The sequence below is a fragment of the Calidris pugnax genome, unplaced genomic scaffold (assembly GCF_001431845.1).
Source record: "Calidris pugnax isolate Ruff unplaced genomic scaffold, ASM143184v1 scaffold133, whole genome shotgun sequence".
In the NCBI taxonomy this organism is placed as follows: Eukaryota; Metazoa; Chordata; class Aves; order Charadriiformes; family Scolopacidae; genus Calidris; species Calidris pugnax.
This window is the reverse complement of record NW_015090977.1, coordinates 3,265,300-3,290,351: the sequence shown is the minus strand read 5'-3', so window position 1 is coordinate 3,290,351 and position 25,052 is coordinate 3,265,300. Positions and strand designations below refer to the sequence as shown.

The 25,052-nt window shown below is 47.7% G+C and overlaps 1 protein-coding gene across 2 annotated transcripts in view; it reads left to right on the top strand.

The window, feature by feature from the left end:
• LRRC75A (leucine rich repeat containing 75A) overlaps positions 1-24,327 on the top strand; it is a 90,319-nt gene extending 65,992 nt beyond the window's left edge. For both annotated transcript variants that reach the window (XM_014953410.1, XM_014953409.1), the window contains one exon: positions 22,098-24,327. In XM_014953410.1, coding sequence (XP_014808896.1) covers positions 22,098-22,683 — 586 coding nt within the window. In that variant the 3' untranslated portion in view covers positions 22,684-24,327. The remainder of the gene's footprint in view (positions 1-22,097) is intronic.
• The last annotated feature ends 725 nt before the right edge of the window (positions 24,328-25,052 follow it).

Here is a 25,052-nt window from a genome sequence, read left to right as displayed (position 1 = left end):
GCCTGGGTAGGAACCGAGCGTGAGTTCAGCCCTGCAAGACATTGTTTTGCAACAGCTGCTGACAAAGCAATGAGTCAGGGAGGACATTTGGTAGCCCAGGGAGGAAAATAAGCCCTCCTGGAGCTGGTTTAAAGGGCTGATATCTCCAGCCCCTGGTATCTGCAGGATTTGGTCCGGCAACCAGTGTGCCATATCCATCGTATGGCACCTCCATCAGCGTGGTGTAAATTACTGCTGCTGAGGGCAAAAATCCTGCTTGGTTCATCCTCCTTGTCCCCAGCACTCTCAGGTCCATGGTGCAGTTGGGACTGGGGATATTTGGGGTTTAAGCTTGGGTTTGTGCATCCACGGGATCTGTTGGGCTGGGAAAGTAGGTATTGTCAAAGCAGCTGTGCCAGAGGGGAGGATGGGGCCGTTTCTGCTGCTTTATGGAGGCAGGAACCGGCTTCACAAGGGGAAATGCAGAGAACTGGTTTTCTCCTGCTGTGTTTTCCCCACAGAAGGGAGCTGTGTGCCTGGGACGAGGCCACCTTGCTCCCTGTCTGCACTTAAAGCTAAATTGCCTTTTCTTCAGAGTGGGAAAGTGTGACAAGTTGCTTGCTAAATCGTTAGAAATCACCTTGAAAATACCCGGCTGAAAGTGCAAAGGAATAGTTTGGGACAGCTTTTGGAAGTCAGGAGGCTCCATCAGACTGTGGTAGTTTTTAACCCGTGTTCTCCATTTCGCTTGGCAGCCGGGTACAGAGGACTGTGGAAGCAAAAGTGTGTTTTGATTTAGTGATGAACTCGCAGAGGTTAAGCAGCCTCATTTTGTTGGTAGGAATGATCTTTTAACATCCCACTCCTAATTTCATCAGGGGCATAAAACATTTCTGCCCTGGAGGAATGCTGGGTGCTTATTTTTCATACTTGCTTGCAGTGCCTGCTTGCATTTATCTACAAAGCCCTTGTGAAACAAAAAAAAAAAGGGAGTTTTCATGGTGGGGGAAGCCCGGTGCATAAATAATATGCCCTTCCTTTTGAAAATAGAAAGAGAATGAATGTCTGTGGATGGAAATCCTCCACTGCTGCTGGGAGCTTGTGGGCGAGCGACAGGAGAAGTTGTAGCTCCTGCAACAAACAGTCTCTTCAGAGCATCCAACACAAATCCGTTGTTGGTGGGAGGAGGCTGGAGCAAGAATTATGCCGTCTCTCCTCTTCATTAAAATCCCATCTCTGTCTATGTGTGTGCGTGCACAGCAGGCGTGCTGGTGGCTGCTGCAGAAGAGCAGAGATTTTGTGAGCTGGAGACCCATGAGTGGGTGATCTGTCCATGTCAGTGGGACTTTATTTTTCCCTATGTTACCTGGTTGCCCCGGAGATCAAAAGGGATAGAGCAGCAAAGTGTTTCCCAGCATGTGGGGCTAATGGTACAAAACCCAGCCTGGGATATTGCCTGGTGCTGTGATTTTTGGGGTGTGTTGCAAATTGTTCTGCCTTTGCAGTGGGAAGCAGGCAATTTCCAGATTTCTGCTTCTCCCTTACATGCATGTGGAATGGAGAAAAGCAAAACTCTGGGTTTTGGTGGTTCTTCAGGCCATCTGGGGCTGGGAACTGAGGCCATCAGGCTTCATCAGTGGGTTGCTTGGCTTACAGGTAGTGTCCTGCATCTCACAGGAGGACGTGGGTGAGGGACAGAGGTGCTCCTGACCATGGTGGATCTTCTGAACCTTTGCTGGGTCAAATCACAGTGACCGAGGTCTGCAGTGTGGTCACTGAGGCTATAAATTCTTGTAACGACATCCACCTTGCGAGTTAAATACCTGCTGCAATGACTGCAATTCAGAGCTGGCTCAAAAAGATGGGGTGGGACAGGCTGTGTCCCCCCCGCAAGGAGAAGGCTGGCGATGGTTGTCCTTGTCCTTGACCCGGCGTGTTGTTGCGAAGCTCCTTGGCACCTCCGGCTGCCTGTGCGTTGGCTGCGGCTGTAGCACAGCGCTGTGTTTGTCTCTGAGATGATTGCAGTCTGGATGCAGGCAGAAAGCAATTCATTTCCCAGGGTGGGCACTAAATACCAACTGCTGTCTGCCTCCGCGTGGCAATTGTTAATAAGAGCTCTACTGGGGCGGAGAGGAGCTTTTCCCTGTGTTTATCCTGCAGCATTAGAGATATTGTGGTTATTTGCTATGGTTTTTTTCTCTTAATTGCCCTAAGAGCACAAGAGAGGCCGTCTCCAGGCTTATCGTACCCTACTTTTGTGATTGTCTGTACCAAGAGGGTTGGAAATTAGAATTTAATCTCTGCATATTGCTGTGGTTCAGCATTCAAATCCCAGCTTGGCCGAGGCAGACCAGACTTTCCTCTGGAAATACTAAATGACCACCGAAAGAGTCTAATGCCTGGTTGTCCCTCCTCACTGTGCCAGCTGTTGGCCGTGCAGGAGCGAGTCCCCGGGCAGCAGGTCCTGCAGATCTGCTTGATGCAAAGGGGTGTCTCTGCGTGAGTGCTGAGAACAGTGAGGGTTAACAACAGGGATATGAGTAACCCTACGGTCATAGAGGGATGGCTTAATGTGATGGGAAGACCTGGAGTGACACAGAAGAAGTCAGAAGGGAGCTAAGATTTTGGGAGAGAGAGTGGAAAACTAGGGGAGGATGAGCAAGACAAAAAAAAAACCCCAAACCTCTCCCTTGGCTGCTGTCAGAGATGTGCTGAGTGATTTTGCAGCTTGGGGCCATCTCTGGTGTGTCCCTGTGCTGCTGCAGTTGGTAGTGCCACCCACCACGAGCATCATCCTGCATCCTGCTTATCTCATTCTGTCTTTTCGCTTGTTCTTTCTTCTGTGGCTTTGGTCTCTGACTGATAAAGCCCTTTGCTCATCCTTATTAAGGAACTGTCCCAGTAATGAGAGTGAGAGCGGGCTGAGGGGTGGTGTTAACCCCTGGATCAAGCAGACGGAGCAAATCCCAGATATGCCCATGGGCAACACCAGCATGGTGCAGTGCTGAGGATGCCTGGCACTCAGGTATGGCCTCCAGCAGCTCCTGCAGGAGATACCCACCCTAGGATTGGTCTGGTACATGCAGCACTTGGCCAACATACATAAAAACCAGAGTATTTTCTCTAGTTTGGCAGAAATGTTTGGAAACTGTTGCAGCACTGGGGGGGGGGGATCTTCCAGCAGGTCCATGATGGGCTGTTTGATATGGCTCTTGGCCACGCACAGCACAGTGAATGAGCAGGTTTGCTGTGGTTCAGGGCATACATCCTGGTGGAACAAAAAACGGGGGGGGGGGAAAGAAACCTTTTGAGGTACCAGGAGACAGTAAGAAGTTTGGAGAAATAGTTGGGTGTGGGTGATTTTACAGCACGTAGCTCCGGAGTGCACTTTTCGTCACCTCTGTCCTTCTCACCTCTGTCTCCTTCATGGCCACAGGGCATTTCCTGCATCTGCCAATCTGTGATTCTTTGGACTTTTTCAAGTTCCTCAATAGATGACTTTGTAAGTCTTTTATAGCTGGGATTGAAACAACTGTGATTTGACCTGTCAGTTGTTCTGTTCTCGGTGCTCCTCCGCATGATGCTGCTTCCAGGCTCCTGCCTCTTGAATTTATTCCCTTTGGTACACGCATGACTGGAAGCACAGTGCCCTCTGTATTTTTGGTCTCTGCTGGTCTCTGTGGCTTCCAAACTGCCTGGTCGGGGACTTCTTTATTTGTGGAGAGTCCATTTTCCAAGATAGCTGGTCCAGAGCAAGCTTTTGGGGCTGGTTGTTTGCATACACCGAGGTAGCTGGCCAGAATGGTAGCTGGTATCCCAAGCATGAGCGAGAGGGGTGGGCAGGTTAAGCCTGGGGTTAAATACAGTGAAGTTACTTCCCCCCCAGAAAAGAGGGAGATGCTGGTGAGCGGCGCCAGCCTGGCTGTCGGGAGCCAGCTTATCCCCGGGAAACCATGACCCTTCCAGGACACCCCGCCGAGATGCAGCTATCTACAGCCGGGCGTGCATCGCAGCATCCCCCCTTGCTATGTAGAAAATCTGATGAATGTCTCCTCAAAAAAAATACTGTTTAACATGAAGACATCCCGTCTGGCGGGTCCGGCGTTTTGTGACCAGGCAAAAACCTTAGTGGAAGGTTTGGTCCTTCTTGTGGGAACGGCGTGTGATGTTTTCAGGGAGGGGATGAACAGGCCAGTAACCATCCACCGCAGGTCAGCAGAGCAGGCTAAGCCGGGTGGGAAGAGAGGAAGGATTTCATCCAGTTGGAGAAAGATATGTCTGCTAAGTGAGAGAGGAATATATATGAAAAAAAAAAAGCTAAGTCATTTTAAAGTCAATAATGTACAGCACTAAGCGGCTTTTGCTTTAAATAATGCTCTTTTAAGGCTAGTGGGACATAAATACCAGGGCGTTAGGTTGTCCCTGGTGTGCACTTTATCCCTGAATCAGCATGTGTGTGGCAGAGAGGGAGGGATGAACCTGAGGGTGCAGGGAGGATGCTCTGAGCCGGCTCCTGGCTTCCCCCGGCTAAGCAGCTGAATGATTGTGCTGTTGTTACAGCAAACCTTCAGCCTCAGCCAGGAGCAGGCTGGGAACAAACAGAAGGAGTTGCTTTTTCACCCACTTCTCCCTGTCAAATGATGCTGAAGGGCCCAAAAGCACACAGCATTCAGAAAGCAATTAAGGACAGTTTCATCGGTGGCCATTAAACACCATCACTTAGGTTCAACCTCTGGCTCAAGAAGTCTCCAAAGCATGGGAAGCTGGGAGGGTTTGCCCTAGATCCTTTACCTAAGCATTAACTAACATCGAGACACGGGGTCTGGACTTGGTAGACCTTGATGCGACCCAGAATTGTTCTTTTGCATTGATGTTGATGTTGGAGGAGAAGCCACTGCCCCAGTATTCCCACCCCATCCCCGGAGTCGCACATTCACTACCTGAGCCTGTCCCTGCCCAGACCAGGGTCCCTTCGCAGTGGGTGACCCCCAGGAGCCCATGGGGGGTCCCTTCCTACTCTGCACACACACACACTCAGACGTGCTCTCTCCTTCTTCAGGCTCAACCCAGGTTTCCCTCAGCAGAGTCTCAGGTCTCAGGTTTTATAAAAATAAAAGATTTAATTGAAAGGTGCAGCAGCAGGGTCAGCCCGGGCTGGGTGCCTCCAGAGAGGGATGTTGAATAAAGAAATCCCTGGGCAATTATACTGCTGCAACCTGTACATGCACCCTCACGTGCTCTCACGTGTCTTTTAGTCCAACTGTGATTTGTGGTCTGGGGTCTTCTAACACCTTCTTGCTTTCTGTCTGCGTTCAGGCCAGCCATTGACTGCTCTTATCTTGTTGATTTGCCATCCCTGCTGATGGTTGTCACCTCCATATCTTCTGGTTTACACTCCTTGTGCACCTGCGCTCCGTGGCAGGACACGGGGAACTGAAAAGTCCCAGACTCAGTGGAAAATACTACCAAAACATCAGTGTGTTATCAACAGTTTCCTCATATTAAAAGGCTAAACACGGCACTGTACCAGATGCTTGGAAAATTACTAAGCAAATTAACTCCATTGTGGCCTAAAGGCTTCAGCAAATCTAGCTACTCATGCCAAGTAAAGCTGGGCAACAAGCATAAATCACACTGTATTATAAGCCTAAGTAATTTATTCTAATTAAAACTCACTTATTTAAGCTAAACAAGTAATATCTCTCAAGAGTGGAGGTGAGATTTTTCCAGGCTCTGCAGCATCCAGCCATTCATGTGCAACTGCCAGGGCTCGCTCCAGGCTGTAATTCACCAAATGCCTCCCTGCCCGTCTGTCTTCATAGAAAAAAATCACAGGGAATAAAGTGGGAACTCGTCAGAGCAGCTCAATGTGGTGACGATGCTGAACTCATCATTTCTTGGCTTGGGCTTGCATCGCTTCCTCTGCTTGGGTCAGGAACCCTTCTCCCTTTCAAGGGAGAGCCCAAATCCAACCAGTGCTTGGTCCTGAGCCTGCCCTTCCATCGCTGGGATTTTTCTGCCCCCTTCATCTCTCTCCAGTGGGGCAGACCGATTTCTGCCTGCTCGTGTGCTTTGGAGAGCCCTCCACACTGCAAAGTGCAGTTCTCAGAGGAAATCTGTGCGGAGTCTGACCTGAGACAGGGTCTGGCCTGGGAGAAAAAGCCACCGAGATGCCTTGCAGAGAGGAGAAGCTCTCCAATGCCGACTGAGCCTGGGGTGTCCCCCTGCCAGTGTCCCTTGACGTGTCAGCACACGTCAATCTGCACCAGATGACAGGGTGACCTGTCTTTCCCAGGGGAAGCCGAGAGGAAAGTGCTGCGATGTTTTGTTTGTTGAATTTAAAGAGTCAGAGACACTGGAATGACCTTTGGCGTGATGAGAGTAAGACTAAATGGCGAGCAAAATTAAATGCTTGTTGTGGGGGGAAAGGTGAAGCACTGTAAATCCCGGGGAGCAAATATTTATCAGGGTAGTGATTAAGAAAGAATTCTGCAATGCGCTGTTCGTGGCTGTTAAAGAAGCTGCCATCCTGTTTGCTTGTTGTTGATATTTAGGGGAAATCTGATTTCTCCTGTGCCTGTTGGAGTAAGAGATGTCGGGTCTGCTCCCCAGAGCTCCCCGTTTGCTGGGAAACGTGGGCATTTTGCACACCCCGAAATGCAACAAACAGGGAGGGTAAGCAGGAGGTGAAATTGCCCGTTTTGTTCTTCGTTATCTGGCCACCAGATCGGCAAGTTTGGGATGGCAATGAGTTGTTTTTGCTGAATATTGCAGCGGCATCTGGAAGGTGGGACGGTTGCTGGGCACTGCCCGAAGCTTTCCCAGCCGTGGGGCCCGGTTTGTGCAACGGAGATCAAAGTCCTGGTTAAATTTCCCAGATGCTCAGCGAGTTGAAATCATCTGGCTGAAATCAGATGATCCATCAGGGCTGTTTATTGCAGGCCGGTGGGTTACAAATGGGCTGGCAGAGCTCCAGAGAGCACCTCACTGCCCAGGAGGGGTTTGATGGGACAAGGCACAGCCAACCATACCCGTGTGTGTGTGCAAGGGATGCTGTGCCCCTTTGCACACCAGATCAGTGCATTCAAACCCTTGGAACAGGCTTCCTAGAGAGGTGGTTGAGGGCCCAAGCTTGTCAGTGTTTAAGAGGCGTGTGGACAATACCCTTAATACCATGCTTTAACTTTGATTTTGGCTGGGATGCAGGGTTACGTGTCCCACACCAGCTGTAAAGCATCACTGGGGGTGGTCAGAGTCATGCCCTGCAGTGGGGCTCAATGCCCTTGGGTTGGTATCTCCTGGTTTTGGTTGCTTTGCTGGGCAGCATTAAGGGTCTCTCATGTACAGCGTTACAGAGCGCAGGAAATGCAAACGTGTGGTTGTTATCGCTGCGACTGTTCAGCAGATTCAAATGAGACACGTTGCAAATCAGGCTTCCCAGTTACGATCCAGGTTTCTGTCCTGTGGTGGTTCTGGTCTCTATTCCTGGGACACATCCAACCTACCAAACCTTTTGGTGCATAACCAGCTGCTTCCCTGGCTTCACCCACATCATCCAGCATCAGTGTGTCCTAGTGTGGTCGGTGTCCCCTCCTCTGTGCAGCTGAAGAGTCATTCCTGACGAGCTGGGATGGATGGCATCTCATGGCTCTGGCTTTGCTGGTGGAGAGGTTACCCCTCACAGCTGTGAAATCGTGGGGAGGCTGTGGCTCCATCCCAGCACACCTTGCTCCATCAGAAGGAGTTGGCTTTAGCAAAGACCTACTTTTTAAGCTGTGGGAGCTAAACTGTAAATAATGGATGCATATTGAAATGCCACCCGGGTAAGTGCTCCAGGGCAAGCTGTCGCGTTGGAAGGGGCTTAAGGTTTTCCATTGACTCACTCTGTAAAATGAGCCTTTACCCTGCTCGTTGCCCTCCGCAAGTCTTCTGGGTTGCTCCAGAATTTAAAACAATTAAACTGTGGTGTCCCTTTTGTTTTTTTTTTTTCCCCACTGATGGATATTGACCCTGACAAATGCTCAAATTGCCTTTGCTGTTCCCTCATTGAGCAAATGAACTGATGGCCAGAAGTACTCAAAATTATCCTAAAATAGAAAAAGAAGCCTGGCAGAGAGGCTGGGATGAGGAAACTTAGAGTAACAGGACATCCCTTCCTGCCTCCGTGCTTTCCTGAGCTTGCTCACACTCTTGCTGCAGCATTAAAAACTTCAGGTAGTCACAGGCACTACCTGTGATTTCAAACCTCCTTTTCAAGCCCTTCTCCTCCTCCTCCTTCCTCTCCCCTCCTCCAATGGACGAAGGAATAACCCAGTAGTTTTCCTCCCCTTGGAGGGAACATCCATCCCGCCTCCTTGCACTTAGTGTTTGTGGTCCCGTAAATAGGTTTTCTAGTCCTGTGCCTGATTAAAAAAGGCCTTTGACTGTGAAAAGTGTGATTTTTTTAATTTATTTTTTTTAATAATTACTCCTCCACTTCCTCTGCTTCTTGGGGGGAGTGGAAATTAGTTTTGCTTTTGACACATGGCAGCGATTATTTAAATCTATCCCCACAACTTGGGCTGCGGAGCGGAGAATCAACGAGTAGAAATTGTTATTAAAGGAGGGAATCGGCTGGTGGGATAATGAATCCCCGCACACGCGCGCTTCCTCCCCGCCTTGGAAGTCCTCCAAACACCCTGTGATTATTTGTCTTGTCTAAAGCAGCCACTGCCTTAGTCCCTTTTTTAGCTGGTGGGGGCAAATCTCTCCCTCGCCCGGAGCCCAGTGGCTGCTCCCACCGTGCTGGTCTCCTGCCACCTCGCAAGAAAGACATCGTCCCCCCGAGCAGTGATGCCCATCTAATTACCAGCCAGCCCCAGCAAAGCTGTCACCCCCAGCTATATTTCCCAATTAAGAGAACCAAGCTTTATGATGAAGCTTTGATAGAGGCTTTTTAATTTATTTTTTTTCCAAGCCCTTTCACATCGTGCGTCGTTAGCGGCGGTTAAATGAAGGTGTTTAGTGAGCTCATCCATCACTTTGACCTGGGGCTCTGACTTGCTCTTAGGGTGAGTTTCCACCTCTCGCGCCTGCTGCTGCTCTCTCTGAATGAAAATAAGGCTTTAAAATAGTGGTGCAAAGGAGGATGGTGATTAGAGCCCTGAAAGCACAGCTGCTCCTTGCTGCCGTGGGGAGGTGAAGGGCTGGACTGAGGTTTTCAGCGTGAAGGTTTTGGATGGTGGCATCAAGTGTTTTGAAGGAGCACCAAGGTGTATTTTGGCTGGATCTGGCTTTTCTTTCTCTCTCGTGCGTTGCTGTGGGGCTGGCAGGAGTGGGAGAGCCCAGGTGGGGAGGGTTAGACTGGGGAGGGCTGTGAACTGGGCATGAGGAGATGAGGGCAGTTGGGTGCAGGTCGTGGCAGGGCTGTGATGAGGAGTGTGAGCACACCAGCAGCCAGCACGGCTGGACCTTTCCTGGCTGTAGATGAGGTGGTGGATGCCCCATCCCTGGAAACATTCAAGGCCAAGATGGATGGGGCTCTGAGCAAGCTGATCTAGTTGAAGATGTCCTGCCTATTGTGGGGGACTTGGACTGGACGGCCTTTAAATGTCCCCTTCCAACCCAGATTATTCTATGACTAGTTGTGGTGTAGTCCCTTGGCTCATGGGCGATGGGGTGGAGAAAAAAGCTCCCCTCGGCCACTGACCGAGCATTTCAGAAGGATCTTTTGCATCTCAAAAGAGGCTGTTTGGCACCTCCAAGAAAAGGGGTGTAGACCTTGCCCGTGTTCAGTTCTCAGCTTTGGCTTTGGCATATCTCGCCAATGCATGGCAGCCTGTGTTTTGACACATCCCAGTCCCTAAGGAATGGGACATTCAGCCCCAAGAGTGATTTCTTTTGTCTGGCAGCTTGTAGCCCGGGGTGGCAATATGTTCCTCCAGGTGTTTCATCCTCCCCTTGTCCAGGGTTAACACCGGACTGGGGAGTTGGGGTGTACTTTTGGGAGGAAGCCATCCTCATACGCTCCCTCCTTGTGTGCTCACTCTCTCGTGAAGGTCACTTCTCACCTTCCCGTGTTCCTTGGCAGCATCTTGGCTAAGAGAAGTGCCCATCTGGAGTGAGGCCTCTCCTGTGCTCCCTGGTTTAATCAACTATTGGGTCATGCTGGCCTCTGTGTGCTAAAACGTGGCTCCTCATCCTAAAGATGATGAGTTGGAGACTTGGAAAAAAACCCTGTATGTGTGTGTTCACGTAATATGGACAAATTACTTAACTTGGGAAGATCTGTTGTTGTGCTGATCTCTCCAGCACCGTTCATTCCCCTCCAACAGCCAGCTCGGAGCACAGCAGCACAAAACCTCTTCGCTGATGGGTACAAAAAAGAGAAAAAAGGGCAAAACTGTTTGCATTCAGAAAGCTGAATGGGAGAAGGTGATTGGTTTGTAGTGTGATTGATACAGCTGATAACAGGGCCTGTCTGGTATCAGAAAAGCGAGTAGGTTACACAGGGACAATTCAGGGAAGGTTTTTGTGGTTTTCCTGCTTTTCTGGAAGAATTTGCAGTGCCAATTCAAGGAAGGTTTTTGTGGTTTTCCTGCTTTTCTGGAAGAATTTGCAGTGCCACAGGGACTGGGGGAACTGGGCAGCACTGATGGTTGGCTGTGAAGAGCAGCATAAGAAATTACATTTCTGTTACGCCCAGCTTCACTTCTGATATTAGCTCGGTTTTCATCTTTTTAGGGAAGATGATTGCTGAAATCCCCAGCATTAGTGGGGAAATAATCTGCCAAAAGCAACGAAGCGCTGGAGGAAGAGTGGGTGTTCTTTGGGCGGTTAAAGACACTCGTTGTTGCCTGTTTCCTTTTGTTTGGCTTTGCAGCCCCAGAAATGGTAGTGGCTGCTTTCTGCTGACCCCGGGCTCATGGGAAGGGTCGGATAAAATGAAATAACAGGTAGCAAAGCTGCACAAGAAACAATGTCCAGCAGGAAAAGGAGCCTATGGTTCAACCCCCTGCTCCAGCGAGCAACTTTCTGCTGTTCTTACAAAGAGAGGAGGACAGGGATATTATTAAACCTTCTCATTGGAACAGAATATGAAAAAGCTACAAAAAACCATCCCTTTTTCTTTTGAAGACACGAGCGGGGAATTAGTAGTGGATCAGGTTGTATCCTGTTATTCCTCAGCTGATGAAAGCTGAGGTTACAATGGCTGCTCTGTTCTGCTGGGCTGAGTGGGACCCATTATTTTCTGTGCGGGTTAATGTGAAGCAGATTGAACCCCCCGGTGCAGGGAGGGCTCGGGGAAGCAGTCACACACCGGTCAAGTCTCATTAATTTAACACTGCCTAATCCCCGGGGTCCCATCCCTCCCTGAGGATGGCATGCCCCTGCAGGGAAGCGGGACGGTGACAGTACCGGGGCTTTCTTGGCCAACGTGACACCCGTTTATTGAAAGCCACCCAGAACAGGAATTTTTTGGATTGATAGATACGCAGATTACAATTAAAAACTGATAGTGAGGCCAGACAACAGGTGAAAAGCCTTCAGCTTGGCTCAGATGACACCAGCCCCATAGCTGTGGGACGGCTGCAGGCTTGTCTGTCCTCTGCCATGGGTGGAGGGTACATGTCCCCCAAAAAAACCAGCTGTTGGAAATGTGTCCGTGATCAGGCTGAAGCAGAAGCAGGTGGTTTCCCTTTGATCCACCTACGAGAGCATCATGACCTGTGCCGTGATTCAAAGCCTCTCTTTGGACACAGGAGATGTCGGGATGGTGGTGGGAAGAGCAGGGCTTTGGCTTGAAATGGAAGATGTGCCAAGGATTGGGGGGGGGCAAGGGGAAAATCGGGGGGAGAGGGGGTGATATGAGCTCCTGGCCCTGGAGAAAAACCTCTTCCCAAACAGCACGAGGGACAAGCAGGGACCCTGGGAGCCAGGCTGGCGGCTGCATCTCGTGCTCTGGCTCTCATCAGAGCAGCACAGGCAATAGGGGACCTCTGCCTGCCTAAACTCTTCCAAATGTGATCTGTGCTCCAATAAAATAAACAGTTTAGGGAAAGCGAAGCCCCAGGCACACACTTTGGCAGCTGATCACTCCCTAATTGCAGGAAGAGCAGTTGGGAGAGGGTTTTTTTTTTATTTCTTTGGGCTGGTTTCTGATGAGAACACTGGGCTGGAGGATCAGAGTTGAAGCTTCTTTCCCTTCACCCTCCCCCAAACAAAAATGCTGTTTTCTTCCCCTTTGTATTAATGGAATTTAACTTATTTCAAGGAACAGGAAACACAAACAGCCTCTAGAAAGTGTGAACCTCAAGCCTTCAGTGAAAGCCTGTTTGGTTTGATACATGCAATTCCCTGCAAACTTATCCTGTTGGTTTTTTGTTGGTTTTTTTTTCTGTTGTTGTTTGATGGCAGCAGGGGCAGGCTGGGGGGCTGTGGCAGGATTTTGGTGGGCACAAGTAAAGCAGAGCTGATGCCTCTCACAGCACCCTGTCTGACTGTGTGTGTTTCCCCAACCCCAAAGCTCCCCCAGCCCCAGTTGCCTCCTGATGAAAAGAAAGGCACGGAGATAATTAACAACAGCCCCTTTCATCTGGGAATAGACAATATGTGTCAAAACAAATTTCTTTTTCTCTAAAAGACAGAGAGGGAGCAGCCATGCTCTCCCACCCATCTTGGGGGTCCCATCCAGCCTCCTTGCTGGGTCATTCCTTGCAACAACAAGACAAAGTGGTAATGAAACCAAAGGGGGAGGCTGAAATGAAGGTTTTTCAAGCAATCAGCCATCCCAGTGTTGCAGATCGGGCTGGAGCCCCTTCCCATGCTCCATCTGTCCCCATGGGTCTCCCATCCCTCACCATTGCAGTTCCTTCCTCTTGCCTCCCATCTCTCAGCCTCCCCAGCCCTTTCCTTTTTCCTCCTCTTCCTTCTCAGCTCACCGGTTTGGAACTTGTTTTAAACGTATTGGCAGAAAATCATAGGTTTTTATGAGCAATTTACTAGTGATTTCTCTTTCTATGGCCTCTTTCCTTTGGACGCTCAGCACTAACCCAATTCAAAGGTCCTTTTCCCAGTCAAACCAGAGCACATCAGGTTCCTTTCTGTCTAGTGGGGAGTTACTCAAGTAAATATAATAGTTACTGGGGCATTTTTAATATACTCAATCATAAAAGTCCCTTTCCAAGAGTCTTTTCAGCCTTTCCCCCTCCCCCCCATGTTAGAATTTAAAGAAAATGGTTTTTATTGTATTGCGAACTATTGTTTGGTTTAATGCAAACGTGCACAATTTCTTATTCTGGTCCAGTTCTCTTCCAGGAGGTCATTTACAGAAGCAACAAGCCCAACATGTTGTTTTCTTTTAAATTCTTGATTGTTTTTCTGTTGGCACTTGTGCAAATTGCCTTTTCTGCAAATGCATGTTATTAATGGGGCGAGAGCTGCCGTTTCTTATTATGCGGGAGTAGAGTTTGTTGGAAGTATTCCAGGACAGTTTCTCTATAGGAAAATTCAGGTTTCTTGAGAGCAAAATATATCATAGGGAGGAGTATATAAATACATTTCGTTCTGGGGAGAATGGGGATAGAAAAATAGAGTACTCCAACAGCAGGATATTTACATTTTTTTGCCATAAGTTAAATAGAGTTATAATTATAGCAAAGCATTTTGATGGATCCCAAATGCTTATTTTTAGCATTTTGTTTAGCAGGAAATTAAAAACAAGTTGGGAAAAATCCCTGTTCTTGTAACACGTACGTGGTGGTTCTCATACAGAGCAGAAGACCATCGCTTCACTAGGTGTTTGAATCCACGGCTCTGGACCATGACAAGGAGCTGGCCGTGTGGCATGCAAATGAAAGCAGTTCTTCTGCTTAATTATCCCTACTGGAGATATTTGTCAAGTTGCTTCTTCAGATAACAGTGCTTCATTTTCCAAGAAGCTTGTTGCTTTTAAAGGTTTAATTGGGTGCTTTTACTAAATACCACAGAGATGCCGTGAAATTATGACACAGCAGTAATCTCGCAGCTGTAGACTGTTGAAAGCTGCAAGGGAAGAGCAGTTTGCTGATGGAGCTTGGCCAGGGGAAGCAATAGGTGCTGTTTTGGTCCATCCCAAATTTTTTGTCTTATTTAACCTTAACCACTGGACCTTCCCTAGGGGTTGCCATCATAGAGCCCCATCAGTGGCTATAAGTCACCAAATATCCACCAAATGCAGCTGCTTCTCCAGCAGCCTGGACCCAGATGGACTTCCTTGAGTTCCTGGGTAATGGATCTGTGACTTCCACTTGGCCCGTGTTAGTGGGTCAAATGGATGTGGTTTGGATTGGAAAACAAAACCACTGCACATTTCTTTTCCCCTTTTACATTCATTTCCGTAACTTGTTCAATGTGTCTGGTTCCTTTTTGTATTATAGTATTTTTCTTCTCAGCTTCCAAAATCAAAGCAGACTTCACACTTCCCACAGCCCGTGTGCCCATGAAGGACAGGGCAGAGGCCAGTCCTTGCCTCCAGTTTTGGCCAAGCTGCCTGACCTTCCTTCCCCTTGGGTTCCCATCTCCTCTGTGCTAGCACAAGACTGAGGCACATCAGCTTTAGAAAGGGACTAAATATCTCATTGCCAAAATGCTTAATGCAAGGAAAAATGATGTCCGTTATTTTCCTTCCTCAGAAAGATGCTCTAGGGTGGAATTAGAGGTATTTTGGGAGATGTTAAAGTAAATTAATCCACCCAACCCCAAACAGAGACTATTTCTGCTGTTCTTTTCTTCTGCGTTTTGTTTCTCCCCAAAGAGATGCTGCACCCAAAATACTAGATTCCTTTCTCCACACACATTATTTTGAATATTTGGATGCTCAGGTGCATTTAGAGCTGGATCTGGATCTTCAGAGTCTGAGCACAGCTGTCCAAAGCTACGTCAGCTCTCAGGTAATTCAGCCCGTGTGACATACCCTGCAGAAGAGCCGAGGACTGTGCTGTGAGTAGGACATCCGATGGCACGGTGACATCTCATCCCTTCACCACACCAGGGGTGAGACAGCGTCTCTCTCATCCCCTGCAAGGTGGGAACCCAGCCCAAAGTGCAGTTTGTGGGCTGTGTCCCTCCTGACCTGGGTTTGGGGTGATGTGCTGGTGTTTAGGCACCAAGGGCTGGGTGACACTGCTCTCTAGTGGATGGCTCTTCATCAGATGGGTTGGGATGAAGGAGCTGAAGCTGGTGGAAAGGGTCAGCATTCATCCAGGGATAAAAATGACTTTTTCCTGTTATTTGTGTCAGAAGCTTTTTGAATTTAGTATGTGTCTGTGGAGACATTGCACAGGCATGGAGTGATTTAGTAAAGAAATATAAACCAAAGGTGATTGACTTTATCTCACCATGATGGGAAGGATTTATTGATCAAGAACTTTCTGATGCCGGTGGTCCTTCCACCACCACACCGTGGCCAAAGCTGCAAGACCCGTGTCAGGTCTCCTGGTGCGGGGGATGCTCTTGGGTGCACAGAACTTGCTCTTCCCATCAGATATCCCATGCACTTACCAAACCTTGTGCCTGGAACAGGGGAGGAACAGGCCTGTGTAGCTTGGTGAGGAGCCAAAGAAAATTCAGTGGGCTTTGGAAAGGAAAGATGTGTAAACAAAGAGCTATTCCTGGAGCAGCCCGTGCACTTGGGCACGCAGAGGGGGGATTGCTGCAAGCATCACACAGGCAGCGACCGGCAGCATGCAGCGCTGGGAGTCCTGCTGCAAGAGGAAAATGCAGAGGGAAAATTTAGGATTCCCTCCAGGTGTGCTCTGAACAAGACATTTAAAAAGTGCTGTGCTGGATCTGAGAAATAGCCCTGTCTTTGGTCTTGCAATGGCAATAGGAGATCCTGTTTTAGGGGTGTTGGGTGATGGGATTCCAACAAAGCATTCCCAGCAGCCACAATTATTTTATAACTCACAGAATCACAGAATGGTTTAGGTTGGAAAGGACCTTAAAGATCATCTAGTTCCACCCACTCGCCATGGGCAGAGACACCTCCCACTAGACCAGGTTCCTTAAATGACCATGATAAAATTAATTTTGATGTCAGATTCAGGGCCAAAATTAGGAGCAAAGCTAATGATGATAAGCTCCAGGCTGAGCTTCCTATCCTCCCCCCCCATATATCAGCTGGCTCTCACTGGAGGAGTGGGCTGGGATTTCTGATAGCAGGGGAAGGACGTTAACAACGGGGATGGCTGGACTTTATGACGTGAAAACTGCAAACCTTTGCAAAACTGGGAAGGCTCTTGGAACAAGAAGAAATAACTAATCTGCAGTGGTACTCTTCCTCTTAACAGTAAAGATTTTGGAATTTCTTATGTGTTTACTGGTAAGCTCTAAAGGGCCTTTAAAGTTATATATTTTTGTATTTATATATTTTTAAATCCTCTTTACCCTGAATCTCTCTTAAGAAGAGGAGTGAAATCTTTCTGAGTGATTCGTTTGTAAAAGCAGTGAAAAACAGAGACCTTAAACTACGCTGTTAATAATCCCCTAAACCTTTCTGTGGCAATAAGCAACGAGCTAAACCAGCTAATGACTAATCACAGCAGCACACACACGTGCTGGAGGGTTGACAAATAAAGCTTCAGGATGAAGTAAAAGGTAGGCACAGGCCAATGCAGGAATTGAGTGTCTCTGAATTCTGGAGAATTTGGCAACTCCAGTTCTGAGCTGGGTAATGCCTGCATTATTTTGGGATTCCATCTTTCATGTTTTGATAGGTTGGGTTTTTCCCTAACCGAAAGAAAAAAAACCAAAACCTAAAGTATTCAATAAGGCAGTGCCACAAACCTGTTAGAAGGTTATTTTTTTTTAACTTGGGAAACACCATTCTTTCCTTGCCGCTGGCATAAGTAGAAGCATTTTTGCTCTGGGACTATAATGCCTCTCCCTAGTTTGAATAAAGAGCAGCTGCAAAGCACACATACACAGGCACTTGTGTGTGTATTTTTGTACCCCCCAGCCTCCTGGCACAGCCCTGGGACCAGGCACAGCCTCTGGGGGTCCCACGGCCGTGGCTGTTCAGCAACAGGCCCTTTCAGGGGATGGAACCACCAGCCCTTGTCCAGGCTCCTGGCAATGAAGCGAAAGGGCCCTGTTTTGGTGAATTACAGAAGTTCTACAATTATGCTCCAGGACATAAACGCAGCCAATTTTTTCCTTCTTCCCCTTTTTTTTTTTTTAAATCCTAACATGACTTTTGATGTTATCAGCCATGTCCGCTTTCGACCTCCCACAAAGCCCTTGATCTCAGTGACATCCCGTGGCTGGAGCCAGGAGGTTAATTTGAGCTCTGTGTACACACTCCTTCCTTTTATCCGCTGAGAGTTTAGTCTTTCAGCAGCAGTGGGTGTCCCTTGGTTCATGCATTAAGAGAGACAAAGAAAGAGCAGTCTATTCTCATCTTCCCTGTTTTTTTTCATCATTACTATATATATACATTTGCTATATAATTATATACACCTCAGTCACATTCCTCATTTAAGCTAAATAATTATCTTCTCTTGGCTCTGTTCCTCCTTTGAGGCTGGGGGAGCTTAACACTTTTGTCAACATTATTACTAACAGAATGCACACATTTATTTGTATTCCTTCCCTCCATTTCCAAAATATTCCAGTGTTTGACTGTCATCATTTGAAGTAGGAGTAGGGACTTTGAAAAAGGTATTTAATACTTATCTTTGATACCACCCCTATTTCAGGATAAGTCTTTAATCTCAAGACTTTGCTTTTTTATGATGACCCATTGTGTTCAATAATTTTTTGTTGCTATTTTCATAAATAGTTTTCTCACAAGCAATACTATAGGAATGTCATACTGTAGTTCTTCACTCTATGGGAATGCCTTTTCTTCATTCTCCTTCAGCTATTCCTTTGTCCTCCAAGGAAGGAGGGGCTCAATAGCCCAATTATACTTTATTATGTGACACGTCGGCGTCTCATGTCCCGATTTGTGCAGTACTTTAGAGAAATGTCATGAATTTAAACCAAGAGAAAATCCCTTTCTTTTCATTCTCTTTGATCTAAACATCGATATTCTTGTTCATGGGAACATTTTCTGATCTGATCCAATGCTACATGCAAAATAGCTTTTGGTTCAGCATGAGTTTAGAGAAATTAGCATCTTGCCAAAGCATTATTTAGTGCATGGTTGTATATCCAATGCTATCATTATATTGGTCAAAACCTCATATACTTTTTCCAGCTGGGAGAAAAATCTGTGTCTTCCCCTATGGACTATCCTCATAAAATGAGAGGCTGAAACCAAGTGGGTGTAACTGATCCTCCACTAAAGCTCGTAGGGATTTGTTTAATGGTAAGATCTTCCTACAGAGATTTGGGGCCATTCTGTGGCAAACTTTATGGCAGGGATAAAAGTTTTTACAGCTGTTTGTTAACATAATATCCTCCTCATTTCCATGAGATGGTTCAGAATATCCACAGAACTATTTTTATTAAATCCTGTTTGGGATTTGTTTGTTTGTTTCCCGAGGGACAGATTGAGTGTAGGCTGCTGCAGAAGAGCAGAACCATCCCCCAGCGCAGACCCAGGGCTGCTCCGACCCACTGATTCAGATTTCCTCTGCCTTTGATACAGACTGCACATCGTCAGGGTGAAAAAGGCTATTTGTACAGGATAATCAATCCGTTTCAGTAGGTATCAGCTAAATCCCTTGCAAGAGGAAAAGGATAGAGCCCTAGGGAGGAATTCTCTTTTGCTTGCTGGCACAAAGTGTGTGCACGCTCCAAGGGAAAAAACAAATGTGAAGCAATATTGAAAGCAGCTCAAAACAAAACAAAAAAAAAAGAGCTGCCCTGAAGTTATCCCCATTCTCTCTTTGTTATCTTCTTGGTTTTGCTAAATTAAAGCCACACTAGAAGTCCCACAAGAAGTTAGGCGAAGGCAGGCAGGCAGCATCGCTGTGTGCAGGGGATATCCATGCTGGATAAAACAAAGATCAAGACCCAAATGTTTATTTTCACCATGCTTTTAGATGGGTATCACTTATTTGCAGGGATACTATGCACTTTATTTGATAGCGAGTAACCAGCTTTAGTACTCCCGGACAGAAAAACGAGTAATTTAGGTTTGGGGTTTGTTTTTTTTTTAGTTTAGGTGGGAAGACATTGTTCCTGAAGCATCGCCCTGACCCCAGCCTCGCTACATCTCTCTTGTTGGGGCTGCTTCCAAAACGTGATCTGGTGGTACATATGGGAGAGAAGTAGCTGCCAACATATGAACATCAATTTTATTTTATTTTTTTAATAATAAATATCCTATTTCATTAGTTTCTTTCCCAGTATTGCTAAAAAAATTACCAGTAGAGAGAACAACATCACATTAACAGCTGTCTTTCTGCCCACATACTAACCTGTATCCTTGTGAAGGGATAAGTATAGATCTTGCTAAATTACTGTGGAGGGGGGGGTGTGAGGTTCCAGCTCACCCAGCAAACCACAAGCTGCCGCTAATGGAAGTGCCACCGCAGCAGTGAAATGGGTCCCCAAAGCACAGGAGAGTTTAGTGAGATCCAGATGTGTTCAGCACCAGGATATTATTCACCTGCTCACTGGAGCTTGACACCGATCGTTTAATAATAGTCTTTGCACTGTATGATCTGTCTTGCTGTTAAAAACAAACCCCAAACAAACCAACCAACCCTCTTATATTAAACAAGGGAAAACATCAGCAGTTTTGTATCTTTTCTTAAAATCCCTCTTGTTCTCCTGCTACTGAGGTGTGCTCGAGGACTGATCCCCCACCTAGGTAAGTTATTTCTGCCAGAGCTTCCAGAGCTGATTGCTTCTAGACATTTTGAGCTATTTTCTTATGTTAAATAAGCTCTAAGACCAACCTGACAATGTTAAAGCAAGGGCTCAACTCTTGGGGTGAATGACGCTCAGATTCACACTGGCAGGTTTTGATTTAAAACTCATTCCTGTGGAAGAGCAGCTCAGGATCTTACCAAAGACGAAGGGGATTTGCATCAGTTCACTCACGTAACTTTTCTGTGGCTGGTTTTAGGCTGGGTGGGTCTTTGCCTACAGCTGCACCTGTATGAAACACAAAGACCAAGCTGTTAGTAATTGCCCTGGTTTAGGCTGAGCAGCCTGGACCACCAGAGTGAGCCGTCTTGCAGAGCCAGGCTTGCTGCCCATGGCAGGGGAAGGGGATGAAGGACCAAGCCCAAGCTCTGACTCTTCCTCCAGCCCCTTTGCACAGCGTGGAATAAATTCAATAACCAGTAGCATTATCCATCACACTCCTCTCCGCTTTGCAGTGCAAGTTTGGCCACACATGTGGTTTTTAAGGTGGTGTAGAGGGGTGTAGCAGACACATTCTGGCTTCACCACGTCTTGGGCTGAGAGGAGCCCAGATGGGAAAGTGCTAATTGCACCAAGGCACCAAAATTAAAACAAAGATTAAAATTATAGAAATTGTCTGGCCAGCCTTTTGCTAAGCAGCCTGCGTGAAATCTTTCCCAGGGCAAACCAGCAACTGAAACGTGCAGATAATAATAAGTGGTAGCAGCAGGTCTCATTAGCCTTTCCTCCCAACCCGACTGTTGGCTGATGCGTGTAATAAGTCACTTAATGATCCAAGATTTGTTTAAAAAAAAAGAAAAAAGATTTCCAGTCAGATTTGTGTGCCTTTGAATGGGTCTAAATCACAGGTTCAGAGCCTGCCATGGGTGACTATAGGCTTGGGCTTCTCTTTATCAGTAAAGTCCCAGCCCACAGTAAAATCACTTAGTGAGGGGTGGCTCATCATCAGGCCGGTTTGGTTTCATCTCTTCAGACCACAGCTCTCTTGCTAGGACACCCAAAGCAAGTGCATTATTTACAAATTAAAGCTCAGCGCAATTTACAACTCTCCAGTTGTGTTACTTCTATAACTCCTCAGGGGAAGAGCCCAACGCTTCCCAGCTGCCTACACCCAGATCACAAACAGCTCACGGCGTGGGGCACACGCTGTGGGACCAGCTGTAAAGCATCTTACCACCCTTCTCTTCTTGCAAGAGAAATTTCAACCAAGGTGTGTTGGCAGCGGAGCAGACGCACTTGAGCATCTGTACAGCGGAGGCGATGGGCATTGCTCGGCGGCTAAGAAAAGCAGTGTTAGTGCTGGTTTGCATTTTTTAGCTAGAAAACCCAACAGGTGCTGAGCAGAACCCTTCCCCGGCTCAGGCTGTAATGAAAGGCAAAAGCATTTCTGCAGCTGGCTGGTTTGGCGCAGGGCTAACGCCGGTGCCACCAGACGTGTGCGCTCACCGAGCTGCCACGAGCAATTAGCATGCAGGAGGTTCCTTCCACCTCCTAATTCACACAGAATAATTCATTAGCAAAAAGTCCTCAGCAGCACTAGTCTGCTGACAGGTCCTCATTGTAGATGTGTTCTTTGATTTGCTTTAGAAGATAAATTGACCCGCGAAACACCAGTCTACCTCATGCTAATGAGTCTCTGTAGGGCCATTGTGAGAATTAATTTATTTGTCTAAGGCTTTCTCCATAGTGCTCATCTGCTCGAATGAAGAGACATAATATGTCTAACACACTGGAAATACTAGATCAGATCACCCTACCCTGGAGGTCTCTACCCTACATTTGGTGTCTTGGGCTAAAGTAGTTCTGGCTTGGGTCTGTTTCCCACCTGTACAGCTAAAAGGACCAACATGTGTCCTCCTGCTCAAAGAGCTTCATAATCAGCAGCTGGAGAAGTTACATCAGCACCAGCAATTCCTGTCCATCTGATCAAGGGCTTCCTCACCCTTTTTTGCACCTTTAAAAGCAACAGAATAGCCTCTTTGTTCCAGTGGCTGTAGAAAAGAACTCTACAGTCTTTCTGAATTTTGGTTTTTGAATATGGTCTCCTTGTTTCTGGCCATTTTCTAACAACAAACAGCTTTGAAATGTCTCTCTGCCCCTCCCAATTACACAGACACACTCCTGGCCTCTACAGAAGAGATGGTTAGCCCTAGTCAAACATCCTACCTAATTAACTCATGTTCTTTCCCCTCCAAGAACAGCCTGAGAGCCCAAAGTGATGCCACCAAGCAGAGACGTCCCCCCACATTAATGTCCCTCTCCTTTTCTTTCCCCTGCAGCTTGAAAGCTGTCCTGATGGGGAAGCCTCAGGACAACACGGTGGACTTGTCGGGTATCCCACTGACGCTGAAAGACTTGGACCGTGTCACGTCCTACCTCCAGCACAGCTCGGAGCACATCGACACGGTGGAGCTGTGCTTCACGGAGCTGACGGACGACATGCTGCTGCAGCTGCTGCCGGCGCTCTGCGTCCTGCCCCACCTCACCACCCTCTCCCTCAACGGCAACCGGCTCACCAAAGCCATCCTACGGGACCTCACTGAAACCTTGAAGGACCCCAAGAAGTTCCCCAGCGTCACCTGGATCGACCTCGGCAACAATGTGGACATCTTCTCCTTGCCACAACCCTTCTTGGTCAGCCTAAAGAGACGATGCCCAAAGCAAGGCAACTTGCCAACCATTTTGGAGTTTGGTGAGGGTCAGGTAAGTGACTTGGAGAGCCAAGATGGCCTGGCCGAGAGCCAGGAGGACCTGCGAGCTGGACCAGGCAAGACGGACAACATAGACCTGCAGCAGACGGACAGAACAGTTGAGGCTGGGGAGCTCCCCAACTCGGAGCAAGGTGCTGCGACACCGCAGACATGATGTTGGGCTCCGTGGCTTTTGGGTGGGTGTGTTGAGCAAGGATGATTTAAAACCAAGACCTCAGCGCTGGGAGGTCCTGGAGGGTCAGTTCACATGGTGGGATGCTTCGGGAGTCTGGACTGTTGCCTTCCTCCCGTACAATGAATGTCAACTTCCTTCTTTTCAAAGAACACATAAAGGTGATGGCGTTAAATACTTGTATTTTATAAAAGCTGGCCAGGTATTTTTAAACACTAGTGATGTGCTATGCTTTTTAACCTCTCAAAAATGCATCTCCGAGGTGGTGTAGTATGAGAGGCCCGTAGAAGAGCACAAAAGGGGAGAAGAAAGGTGCCCAGACTTTGCTGGGAAGGGCTCCCTTTCCTTAGTGCTGGCCAGATGGACAGACAGCAGTCACCCCAGGGAGGGCTGCCACCAAGATAAACCTTAAATCCTTTCCAAGTCCTGACTTTGGGAGTTGCTGATGAATAGCACAGCTGCTGAGATACAACAGCCTGAGCACACACTAACCAGGGGTCTTTCTCTTCATCTTGTGAGCCAGCCCCAAGGGAGAGCTTTGCTTTCCTGGTGTGGAGCTAAATCCCAGCCCGCTGCGTGCCTGGCCACCGCGCTCGCCCTCCAGCCTTACCCGAATCAGGCTGGCACTTGTGCCTGCCCAGTATTTATTCAGATGTAAAATCCAGTTTCCCACCAGCCGTGCTGCTGTCCTAACTCCAGAGCTTTTCATGTGGTACCTGGAGCTTGCACCAGCAACACTGAGAGTGTTTGATCCACTTTGGGGGAACAATCCATGAAATCTGGAGCTGGGGCTCAGCTCAGGTTTGTTGCTGTTGCTGATAAGAGACCACAATAGTGAAGATTTATAAAAGAAAAAATAATCCTGGGGTTCATCCCTGACTCGCTGCCACCGAGGGCTGGGTGGACACAGTGGCTGGAGGTTTAAAGCCTGAGAAAGGCTGTTGGATCACTTGGCTGTGTCCACTGCCCCCTGGACCAGAAGTGCTTTGTTTCTAAAAATGTTGTTTTGGTTTTTATTTCTAAGAGACACGGTTTTGATTTTGTTTTATTTTTGACAGAAAATGGCTCACCCCAGAGCAGCAGTGCTGGAATGGGAACTTTGGCTTTTGAAACAGAATTTCATTTGATCCTAAACCTGGGGGAGGGCAGGGAAGTGTGAAAAACTTCCTCTCCCTTCCGCTCAAAGGACCAAACACAACTCCCTTTGCTAAGAGGGAGCCCCTTTCAATCTGTTCAAAGCCCATCCCCGACCAGCTTTAAAGCACCGTTTTCCTGGCTGGCAGCAGTGACCCTCTGGCTTTGCTGCTCCTGGGTGCAGAGTCAGACTTTTTGGTTGTCTCTTTGGCTCTGTCCATTCACCATCACCGGACCGGGAAGCTTTTTCCAGAGGGGCTTCACGCTGTCGGTTGTCGTTTCTCCTCCGTACGCAAGTAGATTACTTAGAAGAAACTCTGCTACTCGTTTTAATACATTTGGCAATGTTCAGTATGATTTGCATGTATCCAAGCCTTTTTCCTTTTTTTTTTTTTTTTTTAAATGCTAACTCTTTCCAACAGGCATGAAGAAAACTTTGCAGTGAATAAACTGTTCTGTTTGAAATAAAGGAGCTATCCGTAATCAAAAATAAATGACAATGTTTAATAAAGACCCAGTGTTGAAATTTTTCCTCCGTACAGGTTGAAATGCCCAGCTGGCAGCACGGAGCATCCCAGCAAAAACCAGTGCTAAGCACTGCAGGACTGGGTTCCCCAGGGTGTTTAAAAAAAAGGTTTGCTGTAGCTGGTTGGGGGAATAAATGGCCCCGTTAATGGGCTGGATTCCACAGGGTGGGCACAAGGTGGACACAGAAGCATCATAAAAGTATCTGCTAAATTTTAAGTGTCACCAATGTGCAAAATTAATGTGGGAGAAGGAATACTGAGAACAGCATACTGCTCCACGGGACACTTCTCTCCAGGGTTACAGTCTCAGTGCGCTGAAGGAAATGGCTTTTTATTTGCAGCAAAGACTCTCTGGATGATGTTTGTTCCAGCACCCAAAGCATGGGGGGGGGGGGGTCGCACAGGACGTGGCAGCCAACGCACTGGTGGGAGCAGGTTTGTCCTAACTCACAGGAGACCTCTCCTGCAGCACTTGGGGACTATTTCCACCACTACCATGACTTTAATAAGGTACCTTTAATAGAAGTATAAATTAAGCAAGATGCGATACACCAGGTTAGCCAGGTCCCAGCTGCATCCCTAACCATCAGCCCATCCCTGCAGGAGGTTGCACTTCTCCCCCTCCCCAGGAGCCCCGGGCAGGGGTCTCCTTGCCTATGGCAGGCTGTAGGATGGAGCCTATGGCACGTA